The sequence below is a fragment of the Oncorhynchus keta genome, chromosome 19 (assembly GCF_023373465.1).
Source record: "Oncorhynchus keta strain PuntledgeMale-10-30-2019 chromosome 19, Oket_V2, whole genome shotgun sequence".
In the NCBI taxonomy this organism is placed as follows: Eukaryota; Metazoa; Chordata; class Actinopteri; order Salmoniformes; family Salmonidae; genus Oncorhynchus; species Oncorhynchus keta.
The window spans coordinates 68,508,752-68,535,659 of record NC_068439.1 but is presented as its reverse complement, the minus strand read 5'-3'; the positions used below and the strand labels follow the sequence as shown (position 1 = coordinate 68,535,659).

The 26,908-nt window shown below is 40.9% G+C and overlaps 1 protein-coding gene across 1 annotated transcript; it reads left to right on the top strand.

Moving 5' to 3' along the window:
• Window positions 1–87: 87 nt before the first annotated feature.
• Window positions 88–26,908, top strand: LOC118398760 (CASP8-associated protein 2-like). Its single transcript, XM_052471130.1, has 10 exons — window positions 88–504; window positions 811–900; window positions 1,908–1,985; window positions 2,122–2,225; window positions 2,369–2,443; window positions 3,916–4,031; window positions 4,223–7,029; window positions 11,298–14,085; window positions 15,010–15,109; window positions 25,876–26,908. The coding sequence occupies exons 2-10, from the start codon at window positions 846–848 to the stop codon at window positions 25,936–25,938; spliced, it is 6,186 nt and encodes a 2,061-aa protein (XP_052327090.1). The 5' UTR covers window positions 88–504; window positions 811–845; the 3' UTR covers window positions 25,939–26,908.

The following is a 26,908-nucleotide window of genomic DNA, read 5'->3' as shown; positions in this document are numbered from 1 at the left end:
TAAATCAGAAACACTTCCGGGTCGAATGTCCAAATGATGTCGCTTACATGACGCGATTGGAAGCGACAGTCATACGTTAGTTGACGCTTTTGAAGTGAAATATAACCTATGACACCTAGTTTTTTTTTTCCATACAGCACAATATTTACGGAGTGAAACGCCTCGGGTCTCGAACTAGCTTAGTTAGACCAGACAGCTTGCTAGATAAATTGCAAACTTTTTGAAGTCAGAAGCTGTGGTTTCCTTAGATAAGGGGTTTTATCTGAAATAATCTAGCTAATTTGGCTTTGTATGATTTTGGCCTAAATCATTTGATATGATAATTTTACTTTGAATGTCTGAAAGTCCCGGAAGAGCCGCTGGCATCTGTTTTGCAGACCGCGGGAAAATGTCGTTATTTTCTGCTCCCTGAAAAAGGTTGTCGTTGGGTTGGCGCGACAGTGATTGTAAACAGATGATAATAATAACATTCTAAACAACATTCATCGAATCTATGTTCATATGGTGAGTGGATTCATTTATTTTTTAATTCACATTCCAATCTATTTTCAGACTCTTCCATGTCTTGAGTTTGTAGCTAGCTAGTTAGGTTTGTAGGTCTCAGACGAACGTTAGCTAGCTAAATAAACTAACTGGCTTGCTAGCCTGTTTCTGTTACCTAGCTAAAATGTGCTGATGCCTGGGCTGTGCTTTCCATTATATCCGTGCATGTACAAGGAGCCGACGTAGCTAATTTAGATTCCGCAATGAACTAGCTAGCTACACACACACACACAAACATACTCGATAATTATGCATTGTTTCTTCCAGGTACATCTCTGAGCCATTGATTGAGCATCGGGAGAATGGATGGGGATTTGATGGACGAAGTTTATGGTGATCTCAGTCAAGACAACTGCAGTGAGTACACTGCTATACATGTATACAGTGCCAGTCAAAAGTTAAATTTGTACTATTTTCTCCATTGTAGAATAATAGTGAAGACATCAACTACGAAATAACACATGTAATCAAAAAAGTGTTAAACAAGTCAAAATATATTTTAGGTTCTACAAAGTAGCCACCCTTTGCCTTGACAGCTTTGGCATTCTCAACCAACTTTACCTGGAATGCTTTTCCAACAGTCTTGAACTGATTGGCTCAAACACATTAAGAAGGAAAGAAATACCACAAATTAACTTTTTACAAGGCACACCTGTTAATTGAAATGCATTCCAGGTGACTACCTCATGAAGCTGGTTTAGAGAATGCCAAGAGTGCCAAAACTGTCATCGAGTCAAAGGGTGGCTACTTCGAAGAATATAAAATATACACTTTTTTTGGTTACTGCAAGATTCCATGTGTTATTTCATAGTTTTGATGTCTTCACTATTATTCTACAATGTAGACAATAGTAACAATAAAGAACAAACATTGAATGTGTAGGTGTGTCTAAACTTTTTTCTGGTACTGTATATTTCCCTTTAACACTGGCCAAAGATGGGACACATGCTTTTCACACCACTTTGATACGAGGTGATTTTGAGAGCAGGTTAGGAGAGCATTTTTGCTAACCCTAACTCTTTTCTTAACCTCAGTCTCCTAACCTGCTATGTGAATTATCCTAATCCAATAATAGAAGGCATTTCTACAGTAATGTCATTCCATGTGGTGAAATTACAGCAGTGCAATTACAGGGTAGCCTAGTGGTTGGAGCGTTGGACTAGGTTGCAAGTTCAAATCCCCAAGTGACATGGTACAAATCTGTCGTTCTGCACCTGAACAGGCAGTTAACCCACTTTTCCTAGGCCGTCATTCAAAATAAGAATTTGTTCTTAACTGACTTGCCCAGTTAAATAAAGGTTTTAAAAAAAGAAAAGAAACACAGCTGTTTATTTGTTTATCGTTGCAAAACTTCTACCTCACAGATACGGTGGCAGCTTTCGATGATGATTCTATGGATATTTATTCTGGTTTGGCAAGTCCGAGGATTTATCCAAATGCAGGTAAATATCACTCAAACATACACATTGGTTCTTCACAAGATGGTCCGAGTCAGATATATATTTTTAGAAGTAGAAAAGATATCCATGTTCTAACTGATAATATGGCCTGCTTCATGTTTGTGTAATCTTATTACAGAAAGAAACTGCACACTCCTCTCACCACAGAAACTGAGCTCTATGGATTTATATGAACAAATCATAACGGAGGAACAACAGGATAAAGACTCTTCCTACAATGAGGTTTGTACTGTAATCCTTATCCAATTCATCTGTGCATTTTCTTTTTCTCTTTGCTTTGTCTAAAATGGAATGCTGTTCATCACTGATAGACAGGTCCTGTTAGAATGGAATAACTAACCATCAGTACCTATGTCTCATTACAGTTGAGGACCAGATACAATGCTGCACAAAGCCAAATTGAAGAGTTACTTAGGCGGTTGCAGCAGATTGAAGCAAAGGTTTGTCACAGAACGTCTCAAGTGTCAATCATGTATTAGTAGTACCCCTTAAAATACAAGGAGCATAAAAGTACTTTAAATATTTTTTACAGAAATAGATTGGATAAATCAATTAACATTTACTTGAATTTGAACATTAGATAAAAATGTATTTCCCTCTGAAAATCCTTTGTTATTCTCTGTGGGTGATAGTGCTGAGCGATTAACCAAAATGTTAGTTGTTTATAAACCTTAAAGTTACTAAGTGATCCGACCGTGGTTCAATTATTTGAATTATTTCCATTTAGTTGTTTTTTTGTTTGTTTGTGAGCTCAATGCTCACATTGTTTTTCTAGAGATAAATCGGATCAAGACTGAACTGTGTGATGTTGTAGTTTCCAACAGGCCATTATTCTACGTAGTTTAGCGCAGAAAGCGTCGGTATTAAGTACAATGACCATAATGATGACCATAATGACCATGCCTTCTTGTCCAGTCTGTTTCTTTTCCACCTGCTACATTAGGTTAGTGTGGGGCAGACACTGAGCGAGAGAGAGAAGAATGCAGGATAGAGAGCATTTGCTTCACAAGCTATCTCTACCTGAAATTGCGTTATCTAAGTCAGGGTTGTCAAACTAATTTTGCCCCGGGGGCCGCATTTGGTCTTCAACGAGATCTGGAGGGCCACACTGAAAATGTTATTTCCTTGCCTCAAATTTGGCAAAAAATAGTCCTCGATCCATCTTTATTTTAATTTTAGAAGTTCCCTGACTGTCTAGTGAACTGGACAGTCAAGAAACTATGAATAGAAGTCTATCATTTTTATACCGTTTCGATTCAGGTTTAGTCATTTTAAAGTATATAGAGTTTTTCTTTTACTCAAACCACCCTCAGGCAGGTTTGGACCCCCCCCCCCAGCTGTATGTTTGACACCCATGATCTAAGTGATTGATAGTTGGTATTCAGGAGTCCTAAAAGTATGCCTTATTTACTTTGAGGAACTACTAAAATAGTGATTTTGTCAGACAGCATAGGCAGCAGCTCTATAGAGATTATGACTTGGAATGAAATGGTAATAATAAGTCATCAACTAAAACAAATGTAATATACACAACTGAAATATTTGATCAATGTAATGTGAATAAATGATGGTTAATAAGCAGTAATGGGCAGTCACTACCATCATTGGACTTTGATTAATTGTTTTATTCTGTTTTACAGCATTCAACCCACAATGCCTGAAAAAAATTATCGAAATTGAAAACCGTGATTTTATTTTTTAATAATCGAACCAAAACCTAACCGACTTCAAAAAGCACTAATTGTTCAGCACTAGTGGGTGATGGAAAGGCTACATTGACAAATTATTGCATTGGTTCTCTCTGTTTCTTATTTACATTTTGGTCATTTTAGCAGATGCTCTTATCCAGAGCGACTTGCAGTTAGTATAACCACTTACTGTATGTGGTTGAGATGTTGTTGTCATTTTGAAGAATACAACGCTGAACACAGAGAACAGCCGTCTGAAGAAGAACATCTGTGCGCTCATCAAAACAGCTAAAATGGAGGTTGTGCGGAAGGACAAGGAGATAAATAGGTTGAGCCAAAGGTAAGTGTCTTGACCCTTCATATTTCATATACACCTGTGAAGCGGTAACTCGTAGTTGGCAGGGTACATCAAATAAACCGTTATTTAGGGGTCTACACATGTTTTCTATGTATCCATTAGATGGGGTCAATTGAATAATTGCTGTGGTCTCTGTGAATCTAGGCATGTGAGTAATTTATGTTAACTTTTAGTTTCAGGCCAGAGAGAGGTCCTGCTGCTCACCATCAATCTCAGATGAACTGCTTGAAAAATCAAGTTCCAATGAGACTGAATCCTATGGGGCCTTATCAACCAGAAGTTCCAACCAGACTGAATCCTACGGGGCCTTATCAACCAGAAGTTCCAACCAGACTGAATCCTACAGGGCCTTATCAACCAGAAGTTCCAACCAGACTGAATCCTACAGGGCCTTATCAACCAGAAGTTCCAACCAGACTGAATCCTACAGGGCCTTATCAACCAGAAGTTCCAACCAGACTGAATCCTACAGGGCCTTATCAACCAGAAGTTCCAACCAGACTGAATCATACGGGACCTTATCAACCAGAAGTTCCAACCAGACTGAATCATACGGGTCCACCTCCACCAACTCAACTACCAGGATCCAAGGGTTGTGTTGTAAAGGATCTTCATCAGCTGCTCTGTCAAGACAGAGATGTGGTCCTCCCCCAACCCCCATCTGACGCAAGAAATTTCAGACCGCCTATTCCTTCCACCTCTAGAGGCGATTCAGAAGCTTCAGTGAAAGGCACATATTCTTCTGTTAGCAGTTCCAGTAAGGACTCCGTGAAAAGACACCATACACGTGAACTAGGCCTGTCAGACAAGCCGAAACAAACCAAGCACAGAGAAGACAGAGGTGAAAGTCCCAGGCTGTCTGAGTCAAAGGAGCAGCGACATAAAAACAGTCCAGATGTAAATAAGGAATCTCATTCAGATGAGAGGAACCGGTCACACAGAGCACAAAAAGATATAGGAAAATATGAGTCAAACAAAAGCAGATACCCTCATCCCTCAGATGTTGAGGTACACAGGAGATCAGATAAGTCTAAAAGCCCACACTCAGACATTTTGCATTGCACTGCTTCCTCTTACCGTACGTCTAAAGGATTGTCTAAAGACAGTGCAGACATTCTATCAACAGGGTCTAGTCGGCATGATAAGGTGCTTCGCTTTGATAAGGATGACGATAACCGTAGTAGAAGTATTAAAGACATTTCCTCTAAAAACAGAAGGCATGCCTATTCAAATCAAGCCAGTCTCACTAAACGATCCAGTGAATATTTTAATCGCAAGGGAGGGACAAGTCCTCCAAGGGACCATCGAAGGAAAAAGAGGAAAAGAGAGGATGAGATCAGAAAAGAGAAAAAAAGGTCAGGAGAAAGAAAAAGCAGTTGTACAGAGAGAGGAAAGGAGCATGAGGAAAAAAGAACAAAGGAACATAACCGATGCAGTGCGGACGTCAGTAAGGACAAGAACATGGTCAATGGTAAAGTCAGGGAGCAAAAGACACATGAGGAATCGGAAGTGCTTCCGCCTGAGGCCAAAGTGGCTGAGAAAAGCTCTATAGAGGAAAACGGTCCCAACAGAAAGTTAAGTTTCATGGAAACTCTGAACCTCACCCTGTCACCAGTTAAAACACCAAGACAGTCTGCTGAAGTCAAGGAACAGGAGGAGGGCACACCACCTGATGATGTTCCTGAAGACCAGTCAGCAGAAGACAGTGGACAACCTCATCTTGGAGAATTGCTTGTATTAGACAAAATCAACAGTAGTGTAGTAGACACCCATGAGGTCTTTGAGAACCCAGTTATACAGCCCTCTTCAGAAATCTCAAAGCCTCCACAACCTAAAAGTATGGAGAGTAGACATGCAGAGAGAGAATCTTGTCAGGATGCTGAAAAGCCTCTGTCTGAAGCCACAGTAGCCAAAGAGCGACATAAGTGCCAGTTAGAAGTAGAAGACAGTACTGTCCAAGATGGCTCCGAAGGAAGACCTGAGCTGCCCAAGGTCATGGAGGGTCAGAGGACTAAACCCACCACACCAGAACCTCTCAGGAAGGATTGTGTTTCAGATCCAGACTGTGACATTGTTTTGAAAACTCCACTGGAGAGCAGACTTGAAAAATGTGACTCAGAAAGCAAAACTGGCACGTCTAAGGATTTGACTGCTGCTGCTCTCTCTGCGACTACTACTACTGTCACTGAGAATTGTAGAAACAATTCAAATACCGACATCGGCCTATCTGCTAATGGACTTACCCCTGAACATTCAACTGGAGATTCACTGGTTATTATTACTGACAAGTCCAACAGTGTAACTCCCAGTGCTTTGGTCTGTAAAAGCCAAGCTGTTGAAACTGTGACACAAGATCCACCTGCTGCTCTCTGTGTGGGACATCCTGCTGTTGAAGGTAGTCCAGGAAAACAATCAGAATCTCTGAAAGTATCACCCCTTGTCCAACCTAAGGGCCTTCAACAACTGCCTGCTTCCATTATTTCTAATTCTAGTCTGGAGAAAAATGTGACAGAGGGGCAAGATGTTTCCAAGGATGCTGTGTCCAGTACGATTAGCATGGAGGTAGATATCGGCATCACGTCTGAGGTCATTACTGATGTCACAGAGATCCCTGTGGAGTGTGAGAAGGAGAAAACTCTTGTGGAACAAAGTTCATCATTGAGCAGTATTGGGGTGTCTAAGGTGAGTAGCACCACAGGAGAAGTTGCCCCATCTGAACAGCACAACAGTGGTTTGGCGGAGACACCAAAGAAGTACCTAAATTCTGAGCCAAGCTACACAGAGAACGAAGAGGAGAATGTTGAGCCCTCAAGCTCCATTCCGATGGCCCATGATGAGGACTCGATGATGCTCACACTGAGTAATCTAAAAGTCATTCCACATGCCATAAGCCCACTCACAAGCCCAGTCCGCCTGAAGACGAAAAGCCAGCAGCTGCCATGTCACAGCAAACCTGCTTACTTCAAGAGTCTTTGCAAAGGTAAGCATCACTTGGTTTGGTTTAGTTTAACAATTTCTGTTCTATGCTAAATGTTAAGAAGATGCAAAAGTATGTCGTTGTTAGCAATGTTCCCTCAAAGCCGTTTTCCCCATTAGGTAACACTATCAATGTTTCTCTTTACTGTGGGAATTGTGACCGAATCAACGCAGTATTAGCCACTTTCAATGCAACATACCGAAACAAAAGTTTTGCATACTAAGTCTTGCATAGATAACTATTAACTGGACCATTTTACGGCATGAACAGTCACAATTATTGTGCTCTTATTTTGAGATCAAAGCGAGAGCTGCATGTGGCCACGTGTGCACATTTGTTCGTATTCTTTGCTAAATAGTGAGTTATTTGCGCTTTTTTAGCTAATTTGTAGTCAGAAATGTGGGAGGGATTTCTTCCTGAAAGAGCACAAAACTTGAACATTTCTAGACATCTTCCAAGATCGAGTCAGGTAAAGAGCTTTTTTTAAATGGCCGGTGTTGTATTTTGAGACATGCTTGAATAAGCTAAGTAGCCAATAGACAGAGGGCAGCATAATTTGTCTGATTCTCTGTAATAATGGTAAGGGAATAATAATATATATTTTTTTAAATTGTAAAGTGGTTTCTTGCATCAAACAACACAACAAAATGTTCAGTTACCTCCTTGTCTCAAGGACCAGTGGATAGGGACAGGTTAATGTCAAGCCCTGCATGTTTTTTTCAAAAGTCTCATGGAATGTATTCCTACATTGAATACAACACATTGGCTGCTACTGTAGGCTGAATGATAGAACAGCTATTTCCATGTTAAAATTTTTTGTGAGGCCTTTTACCACAGTAGCCTACTTGGCCACTGTTAAAACAGTAAATTAAAGCAGGTACAGCTTCAGTGTTCACAGTAAACGCTTGGCGGAAGTTGCACAGAATTTATCACGAATTTGCACTCAGCAGACCTGAGCATTAGTTGTTAGGTAGGGTAAGCGTAATTATTAACACCAGAACCGCCATTGCCCAACAGCCACTGACGTTTGTTTTTAGTTACAAAAATAATCTGCCCCAAAAAATAATAGTGCTCATTTGTCTGAATTTTGAAATCACAAACACAGAAGTATTTAGAGCCTTTTTAGTTTTTCTTTCACACCTAATTCCAAGAAAATGTTCTGTAGGATGTTGGTACCCAGCCAGGTGCTAATGCATCTATCTATCCTCACTGAATGACAAATAGATGAATGGGCAATAATTGTGCACTTTACTTCACAATTTAATTGAAATTAGGCTGAACTGAATGATGAGGGTGAAGAGGTTGATTTTTAATTTAGAAAGACAATCGTGTAATGATGAGTTTGTTATGGCTGACCCCAATTATTCCACTAGTCGATTGTTTGGTCGAAAGGTTGTTGGTCGATCAAGATTATAATATTTATTTTTTTGTCGAGCAAAAACTGAGTTTAAATGTATTTGGCTAAGGTGTATGTAAACTTCCGACTTCAACTGTACATGACACAGTACCAGTAAAAAAAATTGGACACACCTACTTATTCAATGTTTTTTTCTTTATTTTTTACCTTAATGCGATTTGAGCCAATCCGGTGTGTTGTGACATGGTCGTGGTGGTATACAGAAGGTAGCCCTGTTTGTGTGAAGACCAAATCCATATTATGGCAAGAACAGCTCAAATAAGCCAATAGAAATGACAGTCCATCAAATCAAAGTTTATTTGTCACTTGCGCCGAATACGGTTGTAGACCTTACAGTGAAATGCTTACTTACAGGCTCTAAGCAATAGTGCAGAAAAGGTATTAGGTGAACAATAGGTAAGTAAAGAAATAATACAACAGTAAAAAGACGTGTGTGTGTGTGTGTGTGTACACACAGTGGGGCAAAAAAGTATTTAGTCAGCCACCAATTGTGCAAGTTCTCCCACTTAAAAAGATGAGAGGCCTGTCATTTTCATCATAGGTACACTTCAACTATGACAGACAAAATGAGGGGGAAAAATCCAGAAAATCACATTGTAGAATTTATGAATTTGTTTGCAAATTATGGTGGAAAATAAGTGATTAACAACAGTTTATCGCAATACTTTGTTATATACCCTTTGTTGGCAATGACAGAAGTCAAACGTCTGTAATTCTTCAAGGTTTTCACACACTGTTGCTGGTATTTTGGCCCATTCCTCCATGCAGTCCTCCTCTAGAGCAGTGATGTTTTGGGGCTGTTGCTGGGCAACATGGACTTTCAACTCCCTCCAAAGATTTTCTATGGGGTTGAGATCTGGAGACTGGCTAGGCCACTCCAGGACCTTGAAATGCTTCTTACGAAGCCACTCCTTTATTGCCCGGGCGGTGTGTTTGGGATCATTGTCATGCTGGAAGACCCAGCCACGTTTCATCTTCAATGCCCTTGCTGATGGAAGGTTTTCACTCAAAATCTAATGATACATGGCCCCATTCATTCTTTCCTTTACAAGGATCAGTTGTCCTGGTCCATTTGCAGAAAAACAGCCCCAAAGCATGATGTTTCCACCCCCATGCTTCACAGTAGGTATGGTGTTCTTTGGATGCAACTCAGCATTCTTTGTCCTCCAAACATGACGAGTTGAGTTTTTACCAAAAAGTTATATTTTGGTTTCATCCGACCATATTACATTCTCCTAATCTTCTTCTGGATCATCCAAATGCTCTCTAGCAAACTTCAGATGGGCCTGGACATGCACTGGCTTAAGCAGGGGGACTCATCTGTCACTGCAGGATTTGAGTCCCTGGCTGTAGTGTGTTACTGATGATAAGCTTTGTTACTTTGGTCCCAGCTCTCTGCAGGTCATTCACTAGGTCCCCCGTGTGGTTCTGGGGTGAGATCTTGCGTGGAGCCCCAGATCGAGGGAGACTGTCAGTGGTCTTGTATGTCTTCCATTTCCTAATAATTGCTCCCACAGTTGATTTCTTCAAACCAAGCTGCTTACCTATTGCAGATTCAATCTTCCCAGCCTGGTGCAGGTCTACAATTTTGTTTCTGGCGTCCTTTGACAGCTCTTTGGTCTTGGCCGTAGTGGAGTTTGGAGTGTGACTGTTTGAGGTTGTGGACAGGTTTCTTTTTTTATACTGATAACAAGTTCAAACAGGTGCCATTAATACAGGTAACGAGTGGAGGACAGAGGAGCTTCAAAGAAGAAGTTACAGGTCTGTGAGAGCCAGAAATCTTGCTTGTTTGTTGGTGACCAAATACTTATTTCCACCATAATTTGCAAATAAATTCATTAAAAAAATCCTACAATGTGATTTTCTGGATATTTTTATTTATTTTGTCTGTCATAGTTGAAGTGTACCTATGATGAAAATTACACTTAAGTGGGATAACTTGCACAATTGCCCCACTGTATCATTACTTTAAGATGTTAAGTAATTTCCTTATAAATAATTTTGGGTTGATTTAAGTTAATTAAAACACACAAACTACAGTTATGCGTTTTATGGGTTCACCATGTTGCCTTTACCAAGATTACAAACAATTAGAGACCTTTATACTCTCTCCCAAGATGTTTGGAGTGGACAGGTAGTTGTTGATGCAGAGAGAGAAGAACAAGATCAGGGTTGAGTGATATCAGAGAGATAACACCTACAAGTGGTGGACAAAAATGCAAACAATTGAGGGACAAGAAGATGACTATTGCGCGACTACTCATGCACTTTTAGGTGGGGGTATTGTCATATTGTTGTCATTCATCCAGGTAATTCTGTTTGTTGGTCCACCTCCTGAACCTTATTTAATACACAGTAGATGGACATTTCAAATGTCTTCAGATAGGCTTTAGGAAGACAAGTCAAACTAATTAACAAGAATAGCAGTACAGCAAATGTGAATTGGCTTTCAGATAATTAATTGAATTGTGTGTGATGTGGTCTATGTTGCGAGGCTTCTTATCAACAGAGGACTGGTGTGGGTGCAGGATTGTGTTCTAACCAAGCAATAACACACCTTAACATCATGATTTTTAAGTCTATGATTAGTTAAATCAGATGTGTACTGGTTGGCAAGAGCAAAAGCCTAAGTCCACATTTGATCTCTGTGGATACGATTGAACTTCACATGAGAGATTCATCTTTCATTTTATAACCACTTATAACAATTAAGGCAGTACATGTCTAAACTTAGATTTGAGTGGGTTTAATAGGTATACACATGCTAATCAACTGCTTTTAACTCCATGAAACTGACTACTGTGTAGACATGGTATGCTTTTAATTAGCTAATCAATGTATTGTATTTGACCAGATTTTCCCAGTGCTACTGGAGATTCCAATTCAAAGAAGTCGGAAGTGAATCAGGAGAACAACAATCCTGGCTGCTTTGTCACACATGCTGCACAACGAGATGTGGATGAGACCTCTGTCCATCCTTCCAGCCTTGAGGAACTGGAAGAGGGTGAAATTGTTAGTGAAAGTGAAGAGGAAGAAACTCCAGCCATGCCAAGTTCTCCACCCATGACGGTTCGGCCCACAAGAACGAATAAAAATCAACCAACTCTCAAGTCATCACCTAGACTTTCAAAGAAGCCGGCCAAAGAAAATAGTTTTAAACTCGGAAGCAAAACCTTGACTTCACCATTTGGAAGCCCCACATCAAACAAAACCCGCTACAAAACTGTTCAACCTCCTTTACCCAATGCTGCCTTGTCTACCGTGGAGGAGGTTATGGCCATGCTTGCAAAGATTCGCTATGAGTGCAGAAAGAAGTACATGAAGCTTCATTCAACATTCCCTAAGAAAACCTTCTGCGGTGTTATGGACATGTCCTTTTTTCCCTCTTTTACAGACTTTGTTGATAGTGTAAGCTTTACTAAACTATGCAGCCAAGAAGATTACCTCAAAGTTAAACTGAAGAACATCATAATTTCTGTTTTGAGTAAGTTATCAAATAATGGCATTGTCAACCGCATCTTTGACCAAGAACCACTTAATATGAAGTTGAAACTGTGGGAATTCGTGGATGTGCAGTTAGACTTCTTATTCAAGGAGATTCAAACTGCACTGAGAAGTGTTTGCAAATCCTCAAGCGGAAGCCAGTCGGCAGGAGCAGAAAAAAGAGAGAGTCTCTCTGGAAAGGGTGTACCCAAGCTGCCTGTGAAGTCCCCCAAGCCATCTGTGGCCGCTGAACTTAAAATGCAGCAGGGAGTGACCATAACCAGAACTTCTGCACCAAAAAGACTGCAAAAGGAATTCACTGAGTGTGTTGAAACCAGCATGAAAAGAACCAGGTCTCGGACTGTCCCCCCTTGCAAAACAGGTCTTGGAAGAGGCAAAAATATTAAAATGTCCTTCGAAGAGGATATGGAATTGGTGCCTCAAACCTCAGATCCTCCTGTTATCCAACCTCCTTTGCAACACGTGGTAGAGATCTTACCATCAAACAGCTCTTCATTTGCTGAGAGAACAGCAACCTATGTTCGCCGGCTGTCTCAAAATGGCTCACTCCATGACAAGCCTGACTTTGAAATCCTCACAGAACAGCAAGCCTCCAGCCTAACGTTCAACCTGGTAACGGACTCTCAGATGGGAGAGATCTTCAAGTGTCTCTTACAAGGGTCTGATCTGCTCGAAACGAGTGTCTCAGCTGGGGACAATCATGGCTGGTCCCTTGGTACTCCTCTGAAAGAAAGGGAGCGTTTCCTAGGCGTTGGTACCCCAAGTAAAGTTGGTACTCCCTCTAAACTCATTGCCACATGGTCAGCTATTTCACCTATCAAGTTTTCCTCTCCAAATTCAAAAGTCCAAATTCCATTAAATCCATATTTGTTGGATGAGAGTTGCATGTTAGAGGTGCCCTCCGGCCTACCAGAAAGCAGAAGGACACCACAGTCCAGTGTGTTCTCGCATAGATCATATTCCATCTTGTCAGAAGATCTGTCTGGGTCTCTCACAATTCCCTCACCTCTCAAGTCTGACAATCACCTCAGCTTTTTGCACCCAGCCAGCGGGGAGCCCATGCCTGCTCCGGACAGTGTCATCAGTGCACACTTCAGTGAGGATGCTCTTATGGATGGGGAAGACGCTACAGAGCAGGACATTCACCTTGCCCTGGACACGGACAACTCCAGCGGTGCATCAAGCGGTGGTGGCAGGACCAGGGAGGCTCCTGTTAACCCCTTGTTTCACTTCAAGCCTCACTTGCCCATGCAGGCAGTAGTGATGGAGAAGTCAAATGATCATTTCATTGTGAGGATACGGCATGCAAACACCAACTCCACCAACTCGGGGGTCAACTCCTCAAGCCCAGGCAGCGTCAACTCTACCGACCAAGGAAATAACTTCTCAAGCCCAGGCAGTGTCAACTCCACAAGCTTAGGAATGAATTCATCAAGCCTAGTAGTGAATTCTTTAAGTCCAGACATCAATTCCACCACACAAGTGGTCAACTACACCAACCTAGGAATCAACTCAAGCCAAGGAGTCAACTCTTCAAGCCCAGGCAGTGTCAACTCTACCTACCCAGGAAATAATGCCACCAACCCAGAAAATAACTGTGTCAACTTCACAAGCCCAGAAGTAATTTCTACCAACCCAGGTATCAGCCTCACAAGTGCAGACATCAATCCTGGGGGCGCTGAGAGCCCTCAAACACCACCAGGACAAGAAAAATGTGGTAAAGACGAAGATCAGCCCCCAGAAAAAACTCCTTCAAAATCCCCTTTTTCAGAGGCCAGTCCTCCTTTCTACCTTTCCAGCCTTTCCACAAGCACCGAAACAGCATCTGCGCTATCTTCACCGTGCCTCACCATCATAGAAGACACACCAGAGAGAGACCACAGCAAGGGTAAGACCGGGAAAAGGCGCACCAAGCACCATGTGGAAACTAAAGCAAAGCGGGCTAAAAAGGAGGTGATCCCAGAGAGGAGCATGCATAAAAAGAAGTCTTCAAAAAGTCCCAAAGCAAAGGGGACTGGAAGCTCCAAGAGGGAGAGAAGTGAAGTCATTACTCCACCCCAATCTACCCCATCACCCAACAGCCTGTCTGCCAAGAATATCATAGTAAAAAAGGGTGAAGTGATGGTGACGTGGACAAGGTGAGTTGGTCTTTAACCTATCTGGTACAAGTGGGAGCCAGTGAAATTGCAGGGCGCATGTTAGGTCAGCGCCTAGTCACAGAAAACCATACAGCCATTTTCCAGCCAAGGAGAGTGTCACGAAAGTCAGAAATAGCATTAATTTTAATCACTTACCTTTGATGATCTTCATCTGGTGGCACTCCCAGGTCTCCATGTTAGACAAATACCTCTGTTTTGTTGGTGCATTTAGTTCAGAAATCCAAAGGCACAATGGGCGCTCTTAACACCAAGACGCAAAGTAAAACAAGTACAATAAAAGATAGTAGAAACATGTCAAACGATGTTTAAAATCAATCTTCAAGTTATTTTTGTCATAAATAATCAATAATATTTCAACCGGACAAAATCTTTGTCAATGGAAAGGGTAAACAAGAAATGCGCGCTCCCGATCACGTGCTTGGTTCATGTCTGGGAATTTCCACTGTCCCTCATTTTTCAGAGTAAAAGCCTGAAGCAATGCCTACAGACTGGTCACATGTTGAGGAAGCCATAGAGATAGTGAACTGGGTCCTAAGTCTGTATGGTGGATAGGCTTTCAATGGAAAAACAGCCTTTCAAAATAATACTACTTCCTGGTTGGATTTTCCTCAGATTTTCGCCTACCATATCAGTTCTGTTATACTCACAGACATTATTTTAACAGTTTTGGAAACTTTAGCGGTTTCTATCCAAATCTACTAATTATATGCATATCCTAGCTTCTGGGCCTGAGTAGCAGGCAGTTTAATTGTGACACGCTTTTCATCCAAAATTCCGAATGCTGCCCCCTACCCTAGTGAAGTTTTAAATACATGCCTTTTTGTTATGTGCCATTTGTATGTTAGCTGTTGGAGAGTCTGTCAAGTGTCATGATTGGCACTAAAATAATTGTTTTTCTTGAAGGGATGAAGACCGAGATATTCTCCTCGCACTGAAGATGAAAGGTTCCTCTCCAGATACTTTCTCTGCCCTTTCAGAGAAATTGAACAAGACACCCGCTCAGGTATGTCTTTACTAATTTACTTTTGATAGTAATGGCATTCTATGTTTTTGTTATAATATACTAGTAGTTAATGCTGAGCATTGATGTCAATTCTGGGTAACCCTTTACAATAAGGTTCCATTTGTAAAGGGTTTATAAAGGGGTTATAATCACACTATTAACCGTTTTGAATAATTTGTAAATTCATTATAAGCAGTTAATAAACAGTGAAATCATATTGGTCAAAATAGTGCAATAACTAACTGGTCAGTGTTTGCCAATTGGTGAGCAAATATTTACCTCCAGCTATTAACCCTTTATAAATGCACTTACAAATGCTTATAAGATTAAACCTTATGCATCATCATGCAATGTTATTTTCAATAGTTGCATAGTTGAACAATAGTTATTTCCTCACTTGAGTGTGCTGCATTGGTGCTCTGTCTCAGGAACAGAAGAGGTTGGTTTTCATGATTTGTCTTGACCCACCTTTGAAACCCTGATGCCCTGGTCAAATTTACATCCAGGACATTATTCAATCATCATTTCTAACATATTGCCATTTACACACTTCTCTGTGATAGTCTATGTGATAGTCTAAGTATGTTGAACGATCTGGCGTGAAATGGTAGCCGTAATACCTTTGGTTGGTGGATCATTGGAGGAGGTATCCTCTCACAATGTTGAGTGTTTTGGTCTTCATACCCCTCTTCATACCCCCCTATTCATTGACTGAACATGTTTAACAAAGTGTTGAATCTTCTCATGTATGTAGTGATGAGTACCCAATACTGCCTGTAAGTATGTCTAAGCTCTGAGTGAACTCTCAAATCATCTATAAATGATTAAGGCCTAATGAATTTATTTAAGTTGACTGATTTCCTTATATGAACTGTAACTCAGCAAAATCTTTGCAATTGTTGCATGTTAAATTCTTGTTCAGTATATATAGTAAGAACAAAATGTAATTTAATGGAAGGATACATTAGCCAGGCTAATTCGGATTAACAGGGGATGTCTTTTTTTCTCCCCTTTTTAACACTACAAGTCAGAATATAAATTGATAACAGTTAACTATTTAAAATGCAACCTGGGGTCTCATGGTCCCCTTCTGTGTCTTCATCTGTTCGTTTGTGTTGGCGAGGAGGAATTTTTACAATTTAGCATAGACACTCTAGCTACACAACTCTACTATCATTATCATGATTTATACCAATTAGGCTTAGCTAGTACTGCTGGCTAAAAAATAATAATAGAGACCATGCAATTCGATACTCATCTTTAAAACAAAAGCAATTTAGGTCAAAATAATTCATATTAACAAAGGAACTAGAGGGACTAACAGTACAGATAGCAATACAATCTGTACCATAGATAAAACCCAAAATAAATGGAGGAACTTATTCAAATAAAGCGAACTGTATGGCATATGGGGAAAAATGCCCCAAATCATTTTTTAATCTTCAACATAGAAATGTACTGAAACTTGCTACAAATTAGTCACCCATGATTCACCAAACAATATTTTGAAAGAGGAAGCAAAGTAGCTTAACCATTTATTTTCATTTGTCTCCTCCATCTCCACTAACCAAACTTAATTGTTAGTATTTTTTTCCTATTAATAATGTAAAATTAACAGCTGTACAGAAATACTCATGTGAAGGCCAAATTACAGAGGAGGAAAAACTCCAGGTCTGGATGGCATACCAGTTGAGTTATACTGTACCTTTTTTGATGGACTCAGATGACCGTTTTAGAATGTTTTAACCATTCCTGTAAAAAATTGTAGATTATCAGATACTCAACAGGTTCTGATTTCATTATTACTGAATCAGGACCCAAGTGGTAAATATAAAGATCCAGTCCATTAAACAAATTGGAGGCCTCTTACACACAAATTCTAACAAAATGCATAGCACATAGAACTAAAAAGGTATTGTCAAATATTGTATAATATATACGATACACTGGCGATAATATAAGACAAGTACTTGGAAACAATAGAACACTATGAAAAATATGGGAGACCAGGCCTGGAATTCATAGCTGACTTTGAAAAGGCTTTTGAAAAAGTATGGTTGGCATTTATATATAAATGCCTGGAATATTTACATTTTGGAGAATCTCTTATACAAGTGTGTGTGTGTGAGAAGAGAGTAGTACACAGCGTTGTATGATTTCTTGCATGGAATAGCCTTTATTTCTCAGAACAAGAATAGATTGACGAGTTTCAGAAGAAAGGTCTTTGTTTCTGGCCATTTCGAGCCTGTAATCGAGCCCACACATGGTGACGCTCCAGATGCTCAACAAGTCTAAAGAAGAACCGTTTTTTAATTTTTTATTGCTTCTTTAATCAGAACAACCGTTTTCAGCTGTGCTAACATAATTGCAAAAGGGTTTTCTAATGATCAATTAGCCTTTTAAAATTATAAACTTGGACTAGCTAACACAACGTGCCATTGGAACACAGGAGTGATGGTTGCTGGTTGCTGATAATGGGCCTATGTAAATATTCCATAAAAAATCTGCAATAGTCATTTACAACATTAGCAATGTCTACACTGTATTTTTGATCAATTTGATGTTATTTTAATGGGCAAAGAAATAACTTTTCTTTCAAAAACAAAGACATTTCTATGTGACCCCAAAATGTTGAACGGTTGTGTATGGATGGGTGGTAACCCTAGGTGTAAAATAGTAAATCATTTCTACTTCTCAGAAAGTATTAAACTGTCAATGGGATTAAATAAAGGTTGTCCACTATCGCCATATCTATTTATTATGGCCATTGAAATGTTAGCTATTAAAGTCAGATCCAACAAGAATATCAAGGGCCTAAAAACAAAGGTGTCATTGTACCCTGATGATTCATGTTTTCGTTTAAATCCATAAGCTGGATCTCTCCACAGCCTCATAGAGGATCCAGATACTTTTTCTAACCTCTGGATTATAACGAAATTACAAAAAATGTACTATATTATGTATTGGATCACTAAAGAATACAACTTTTACATTACCGGGTAGTTTAACAATAAAATGGTCTGACGGTGAAGTGTACAAACGCTGAAGAACATGCGCACATCCAGGTACTTTCCGCAGGTGCTGGAGTTGTAGGCAAACTCATGGAAAACAAAAAGGGAAATGCAGCACACTGTTGCTCCTGCTTCCAGGTGATATTTATTTACGTTTCAGCAGGCTTCTATATCCCAGGTGGAGGTGGAAGGTCATATATGTAACTTCCTGAAACAGGAGATAAATTATTTTATTACATTGTATGAAAATATGTGGACGTACTCAGTATTCAATGATCTCACTCCCATACATTTTAATTTAAAGTTAAAGTTAGCATCTTGCTCCTGTGGAATTGAAAATACCTGTCTATTTGTGGAAAAATCACCCTGATTAGTTATATCACAGTTTACCTACCGTAATTTCCGGACTATAAGCCGCTACTTTTTTCTCACTTTGAACCTCGCGGCTTATACAATGACGCGGCTAATTTATGGATTTTTCCCGCTTTCACAAGATTCATGCCGCCAAAAAACTGAGCACCGTCACATAATGTGACGTAAATCGAGCGCGCTCAAACTTCCCATCATTCTGATTACGGTAGTCATTTTGTCACCCTCATCATGGAAAAGACATAGAGAAATGCATATGATGCAGCTTTCAAGTTGAAGGCGATCGATCTGGCTGCTGGAAAAGGAAATAGAGCTGCTGCACGGGAGCTTGGCCTTAATGAGTCGATGATAAGACATTGGAAACAGCAGCATGAGGAACTGACTCAGTGCAAAAAGACAACAAAAGCTTTCAGAGGGAAGAAAAGCAGATGGCCCGAACTAGAAAATGAGTTTGAAGACTGGGTCAACACATAGAGAGCAGACGGCTGAGGTGTTTCGACTGTGCAGATCCGACTGAAAGCCAAAACAATCGCCACTGCAATGAAGTTTGAGGATTTTAGAGGTGGACCATCGTGGTGTCTAAGATTTATGAGACGTAAAGGCCTGTCCATCAGGGTACGGACAAGTCTGTGTCAGCAGCTCCCTCCCGACTACGAGGAAAAAGTTTCAAACTTCCGCAAATTCACTATTTTTATTTTTATTTTTTTCAAGCCGTGTTTCGTTAAAGCCTATTTATTTTTGTTACAAGCCGTGTTTCTTGTAACAACAATAAATAGGCTTTTAAAAGCCGTGTTTCGTTTAAAGGCTGTGTAAAGTTAATTTGTTTCAATGTACCGGTAGGCACCTGCGGCTTATTTATGTACAAAATACATAATTTTTTACAATTCAATGGGTACGGCTTATATTCAGGTGCACTTAATAGTCCAGAAATTACGGTATTTGCTTGTGGCCTTGCCTACACCTAGCAACCTTTTTTTTTTTTTTTTTCCACTATCTGAGCAAAAAATATTCAATTTTATTTGGAAAGGCAAGCCAAACAAAATTTAAACAGACTTAGTTATATAATGAATATGGATTCGGAGGGCAGAAATTATTAAATATTAAAGCATTAGACCTCTCACTAAAGGCTTCAAATGTTATACTTAAATTCAAACTGGTTCTCTAGCAGATTAGTAAGAATGTCTCACCCCATGTTCAAGAATGGCCCTTTTCCCTTTATTCAGATTACAAACTCTCACTTGATTATTTGAAAATGAAATGTTCAAAATATTGCTATTTTCATGTCTGTTTAATTACTGCAAAAATGGAAGAGGCAAGTGGAAGGGGGAGAACGTAAGGAACTTGTCTGTCGGCCCTACATTAAAGACCACAATTGGTTAATTGTGATTATTGAAAAAGTATACCAGTTACATGAAAGGACCAAGAAATTGACAGCTGTGCCATGTAGATTGCAAAGTAGTTGGGAAGAGATTTTCGATGTACCGATTCGATGAACTAATACACAAAACGACACTGGATTCAGAACTTTGTTTTTCTATTTAAATTATTATACAACATTCTTGCAACCAATATAATGTTATATGGGGGATACAACCATCCCAACTCTGCAGATTTTGCTGCAAAGAGACACTCATTAAATCATTTTGTTTTGGTACTGTCCATATGTAACTTCAAATCAAATTTTATTGGTCACATACACATGGTTAGCAGATGTTAATGTGAGTTTAGCGAAATGCTTGTGCTTCTAGTTCCGACAGAGCAGTAATATTTAACAAGTAATCTAACAATTTCCCAACAACTACCTAATACACACATCTAAAGGGGTGAATGAGAATATGTACATATAAATATATGGATGAGTGATGGTCGAGCGGCATAGGCAAGGTGTAATAGATAGTAGAAAATACAGTTGAAATCGGAAGTTTACATACACTTAGGTTTTTCAACCACTCCACAAATTTATTGTTAACAAACTATGGTTTTGGCAAGTCGGTTAGGACATCTACTTTATGCATGACACAAGTCATTTTTCATTACTGTAGTCATGACTGTGCCTCAGGGCCAAAAGGGCACAGCATGGAGGCATCGTTGTGTTCTGTGTTGCATGACCTGCACCACTTGTTCAGTTAGCAGTCTCTTTCTGATGTAAAGCAGAGGCAATGGGACATGGCACAGGCAGCAAAATATTGTGTAGAGGACTTCTAAAGGGTGTACTGTTTTTTTGTTTTTGTATTCTAATATTTAAAAAATCATAATAATGTGTGTGTTAGAATTGCTTTTTGATATGTTGTATATAGTTATTTGCACTGTTGTATATAGTTATAGGTCATTTCACCAATTCGGCCACTTGGGTACATTTGGGCAACTTGTGTGGGATACCTGGGTGACTTCATGCTAAATGTCATGTAGCTTACCCATTCCTGAAGTTATCAGTCTGAAACTTTGCACACCTACAGCTGCCTTCTTGTGTTATCCATCAAAATTATCTCCAGCATCCTATCTGACTGTGTGGCTATTCTAGTACATGTGAAAGATGATGCTACAACAATAAACTGAAAACGTATGCTCTTTCTCTTTTCTTCCACCAGATCTACTGTGTTATATTCTCCTACATTCAATTAACATTTCCACAAACTTCAGATTGTTTCCATTCAAATTATACCAATAATATACATATCCTTGCCTCTGGGGCTGAGCTACAGGCAGTTAGATTAGGGTATGTCTTCAGGTGGAAATTGAAAACAAGGGATGCAGCCATAAGAGGTTTTAACATTACTTGCTAACACTAAAGGTGTTATCAAAAATGTTGCTAATACACTAGCTAATATTAAATTAGTCTTAAGTGCAATATGCAGAAATCACAACGCCATTTCCTGGTTGCTAAAATTCTAATAGTTTGCCTAATATCCGTTTGTGACAAGGCATACAATGTATAGTGTAGAGAATAATTGTACCATCTAGACCGCTGTGAAATATATTTCAAAAACCCAAACGTTTTATTTTCAGATGTTTTGAAGTTTGTGTACAAAACCGAAAGTAAAAGACGCGAAAATGAAACTTAAGAACAGGAACCATAAAATTACCTCAGATATACAGTTTCTTAGACTTACTTTCAATGGGGGATTGGAACTTGTTTTGGGAGAGTATCTTAGAAGAGGTACATATTCATTCAACCATTGTGGGAAAAATCTGGCTAACCATCCTTTTACATTTACATTTAAGTCATTTAGCAGACGCTCTTATCCAGAGCGACTTACAAATTGGTGCATTCACCTTATGACATCCAGTGGAACAGTCACTTTACAATAGTGCATCTAAATCTTAAAAGGGGGGGGGGTGAGAAGGATTACTTATCCTATCCTAGGTATTCCTTAAAGAGGTGGGGTTTCAGGTGTCTCCGGAAGGTGGTGATTGACTCCGCTGTCCTGGCGTCGTGAGGGAGTTTGTTCCACCATTGGGGGGCCAGAGCAGCGAACAGTTTTGACTGGGCTGAGCGGGAACTGTACTTCCTCAGTGGTAGGGAGGCGAGCAGGCCAGAGGTGGATGAACGCAGTGCCCTTGTTTGGGTGTAGGGTCTGATCAGAGCCTGGAGGTACTGAGGTGCCGTTCCCCTCACAGCTCCGTAGGCAAGCACCATGGTCTTGTAGCGGATGCGAGCTTCAACTGGAAGCCAGTGGAGAGAGCGGAGGAGCGGGGTGACGTGAGAGAACTTGGGAAGGTTGAACACCAGACGGGCTGCGGCGTTCTGGATGAGTTGTAGGGGTTTAATGGCACAGGCAGGGAGCCCAGCCAACAGCGAGTTGCAGTAATCCAGACGGGAGATGACAAGTGCCTGGATTAGGACCTGCGCCGCTTCCTGTGTGAGGCAGGGTCGTACTCTGCGGATGTTGTAGAGCATGAACCTACAGGAACGGGCCACCGCCTTGATGTTAGTTGAGAACGACAGGGTGTTGTCCAGGACCACGCCAAGGTTCTTAGCGCTCTGGGAGGAGGACACAATGGAGTTGTCAACCGTGATGGCGAGATCATGGAACGGGCAGTCCTTCCCCGGGAGGAAGAGCAACTCCGTCTTGCCGAGGTTCAGCTTGAGGTGGTGATCCGTCATCCACACTGATATGTCTGCCAGACATGCAGAGATGCGATTCGCCACCTGGTCATCAGAAGGGGGAAAGGAGAAGATTAATTGTGTGTCGTCTGCATAGCAATGATAGGAGAGACCATGTGAGGTTATGACAGAGCCAAGTGACTTGGTGTATAGCGAGAATAGGAGAGGGCCTAGAACAGAGCCCTGGGGGACACCAGTGGTGAGAGCGCGTGGTGAGGAGACAGATTCTCGCCACGCCACCTGGTAGGAGCGACCTGTCAGGTAGGACGCAATCAAGCGTGGGCCGCGCCGGAGATGCCCAACTCGGAGAGGGTGTAGAGGAGGATCTGATGGTTCACAGTATCGAAGGCAGCCGATAGGTCTAGAAGGATGAGAGCAGAGGAGAGAGAGTTAGCTTTAGCAGTGCGGAGCGCCTCCGTGATACAGAGAAGAGCAGTCTCAGTTGAATGACTAGTCTTGAAACCTGACTGATTTGGATCAAGAAGGTCATTCTGAGAGAGATAGCGGGAGAGCTGGCCAAGGACGGCACGTTCAAGAGTTTTGGAGAGAAAAGAAAGAAGGGATACTGGTCTGTAGTTGTTGACATCGGAGGGATCGAGTGTAGGTTTTTTCAGAAGGGGTGCAACTCTCGCTCTCTTGAAGACGGAAGGGACGTAGCCAGCGGTCAGGGATGAGTTGATGAGCGAGGTGAGGTAAGGGAGAAGGTCTCCGGAAATGGTCTGGAGAAGAGAGGAGGGGATAGGGTCAAGCGGGCAGGTTGTTGGGCGGCCGGCCGTCACAAGACGCGAGATTTCATCTGGAGAGAGAGGGGAGAAAGAGGTCAGAGCACAGGGTAGGGCAGTGTGAGCAGAACCAGCGGTGTCGTTTGACTTAGCAAACAAGGATCGGATGTCGTCGACCTTCTTTTCAAAATGGTTGACGAAGTCATCTGCAGAGAGGGAGGAGGGGGGGGTAGGAGGATTCAGGAGGGAGGAGAAGGTGGCAAAGAGCTTCCTAGGGTTAGAGGCAGATGCTTGGAATTTAGAGTGGTAGAAAGTGGCTTTAGCAGCAGAGACAGAGGAGGAAAATGTAGAGAGGAGGGAGTGAAAGGATGCCAGGTCCGCAGGGGAGGCGAGTTTTCCTCCATTTCCGCTCGGCTGCCCGGAGCCCTGTTCTGTGAGCTCGCAATGAGTCGTCGAGCCACGGAGCGGGAGGGGAGGACCGAGCCGGCCTGGAGGATAGGGGACATAGAGAGTCAAAGGATGCAGAAAGGGAGGAGAGGAGGGTTGAGGAGGCAGAATCAGGAGATAGGTTGGAGAAGGTTTGAGCAGAGGGAAGAGATGATAGGATGGAAGAGGAGAGAGCAAAGGTTGGGACGGCGCGATACCATCCGAGTAGGGGCAGTGTGGCAAGTGTTGGATGAGAGCGAGAGGGAAAAGGATACAAGGTAGTGGTCGGAGACTTGGAGGGGAGTTGCAATGAGGTTAGTGGAAGAACAGCATCTAGTAAAGATGAGGTCGAGCGTATTGCCTGCCTTGTGAGTAGGGGGGGGGGGTGAGAGGGTGAGGTCAAAAGAGGAGAGGAGTGGAAAGAAGGAGGCAGAGAGGAATGAGTCAAAGGTAGACGTGGGGAGGTTAAAGTCGCCCAGAACTGTGAGAGGTGAGCCGTCCTCAGGAAAGGAGCTTATCAAGGCATCAAGCTCATTGATGAACTCTCCGAGGGGACCTGGAGGGCGATAAATGATAAGGATGTTAAGCTTGAAAGGGCTGGTAACTGTGACAGCATGAAATTCAAAGGAGGCGATAGACAGATGGGTAAGGGGAGAAAGAGAGAATGACCACTTGGGAGAGATGATTTTCATATTACGGATGCTCGTACTTGGTGTGGCAGCAGAGGATGTTTGGGACGATGAGCAGTGAGTTTGTATGCAACACGGACAGGCCTGGGTCGCCCAAAAATTGCATATTGCAGCTTTCCAATTGGAGCCACGTGTGCTGACAAAGGATGCAAGCTAGCTCATTTACCATCTACCTAGCTAGGGACAACTCGCTAACTAGCGTGTTAATCCAAAAACGCTAGCTAAACAAATTCCAGGGAAATTCTGCCATGTTGATGTTAGCTAGCGGCTACAGTTTGCCTGCTATAGCGAAGCTAACTATCCATCAAGTGTGACCTACTTAGCTAGCTAACTATATTATGCCAAATATTGTCTTGTCCTAAATCGTCTAGCAGAAAGTTTTACCTCATGCTAACATTTCCTAGCTAGCTAGGATAGACGTGCTAGCAAGATAGCTAGCTACTTTGCTAGCTGAGCAGTTTGCTAAATCATCCAGCAGAATTTCTGTATCCAAAAGTGAAACAAATTGCATAGAGAATTTATCCTCTCTCTGTCGTCATTTTCATCTTGTGAACAGTTTTATTTTGCGCAATCTTTTCCGTCTGGGCTTTGCACACGACGCACTGTAATGTCAGTGTCAACACATTCTGGGCATGTTCCATGTTGTCTTTATTTCAAGTGTGTTTCACAGATGGGCAGATCTCACAAAATTGGGCAGTTCTCCGAAACCAGCGAACCAATAACATAGCTTGAGATGTTCAGAAGAGGCCTTCATTCCTGGAATAAATAAGTGTACCAATGCATCATCATTGTTTCAAATGTGGGGCATGACACATCATGGGAGTTGACCATTGGTGTGAAAGCCAACCATTTCTGTTCCTGGGACAGAACAACAATGTATTACACCAAAAAGTGAGAAAATAACTATTGTTTAACTGTCCAACCATTTGAAAATAAGGTTGCATGATGATGCATAAGGGTTCAATATTATCTGAGTTTGTAAGTGCATTTATAAATGGTTAATACCCCAAGGTACATAGTGTCTCACTGCTTGGCAAACACTGACAGGCTACGGCACTATTTTGACCAATTTGTTATAACCCATTTATTAATGGCTTATAATGCATTTACAAATATTAAAAAAACGTTAATGTAATACCAAACCTTTTTATATGAACCCTTTTGAATTGTAACCCAGTTCTATATATTCAAAGAGTGTTTTTTTGTCTTTACAGTTTTTGAAGTATATTTTGCATGTTTATTTGATAGAGATAGAGGAGAGAGTGTGCTGAAATAGCAGTGGGCCGGATTCGAACACATGCTGCAGCAGTACATGTGCACCGGAGGCCGTGGCCATTATGCCACTGGAGTTTCTTTTCGATAATGACATTTTATGTTTTTGATATAAGATACTAGTAGTTAATGCTGAGCATTGATGTCAGTTCTGTTTATGTTTAATCTTTAGATTGCGAAGCGATTTTCCCAACTGATGAAGCTTTTTAAGAAGAAGGAGAAGATGGCAAACTGACTTCTGAATGTTTTTTTTTTTTTTTTAATTCGATGAAGATTTCACTTACCAGGCTCCTTATACTCTCAGACGTTTCAAGGTCAAGACTTGAATGTCCCATTTGATGAATGAGTGGAAGCAGATCTGAATGTGATGCCTGTAATTAATGGACTTGGAACTAATGAACACGTCAACTAGAACTCCAACTGAAATGTGTTTTTGTGCTGTGGTCAGTAAGGATCTGAATATCCATGAGGTAAAATCCACACAGGCTTCGATATTCAATATTATCGCCCCACAGCCAAAATGAATACAACTTGTATAAACTGTTTTGATACGTCTGTTGATTTACCAGACTTTATTTCACTGGATGTTTTCCTTCCCTTTTTGTGTTTAATCTACCAGATTGATCCTGGGCAATATCCCATCTCAACTTCACAACTCTTAATATGCCTTAGCAAGGTTATACCATATGAGGAGTTAAACACTTCTGCAATCATACATTTAATCAAGTAATTAACCAATTTTAGTTGTAAATAACAGAATGGTGAATGACCTCTAATGCTTTTATGGAGCATTGCTGCCTGTGCTGCTTGTACAAAATTTGTACTAAAGTTACGTGTGCTTTTCTACTTCAACATAATCTGGGAGTGTTTGGAAATAAAGATTGGAACTACAATTAAAGTGACCTTTACTCTGTCACATGGCAGAAAGTGCATTTTACTGTACTATATATTGCATTGACTTAAAGATGTTCAGTTAAATGGAAAAAATAAGCCACAGATGTTCCATTTTAGGAATGATTCAAGGTCTTATGTTTATAGAAATTAAGGATTTTACCAAGTACACATTTCTTGACCGCTTAGATTTTTATTTGGTTGATTTTGGTTTGGGATGGTTGTGAATAAGTGACATGGTTAAGAAATATACATTGTGTAGCCTATATTGTACATATTTTGGTTTTGAAAATAAAGTTTATTTATTTAACATG

Excerpts from the sequence above, each read along its gene's own strand:
- LOC118398760 (XM_052471130.1), top strand. The coding sequence starts at position 846 with ATGGATGGGGATTTGATGGACGAAGTTTATGGTGATCTCAGTCAAGAC. Across the intron at positions 1,986-2,121 it reads GAGGATTTATCCAAATGCAG|AAAGAAACTGCACACTCCTC; the intron begins GTAAATATCACT and ends ATCTTATTACAG. Across the intron at positions 7,030-11,297 it reads CTTCAAGAGTCTTTGCAAAG|ATTTTCCCAGTGCTACTGGA; the intron begins GTAAGCATCACT and ends GTATTTGACCAG.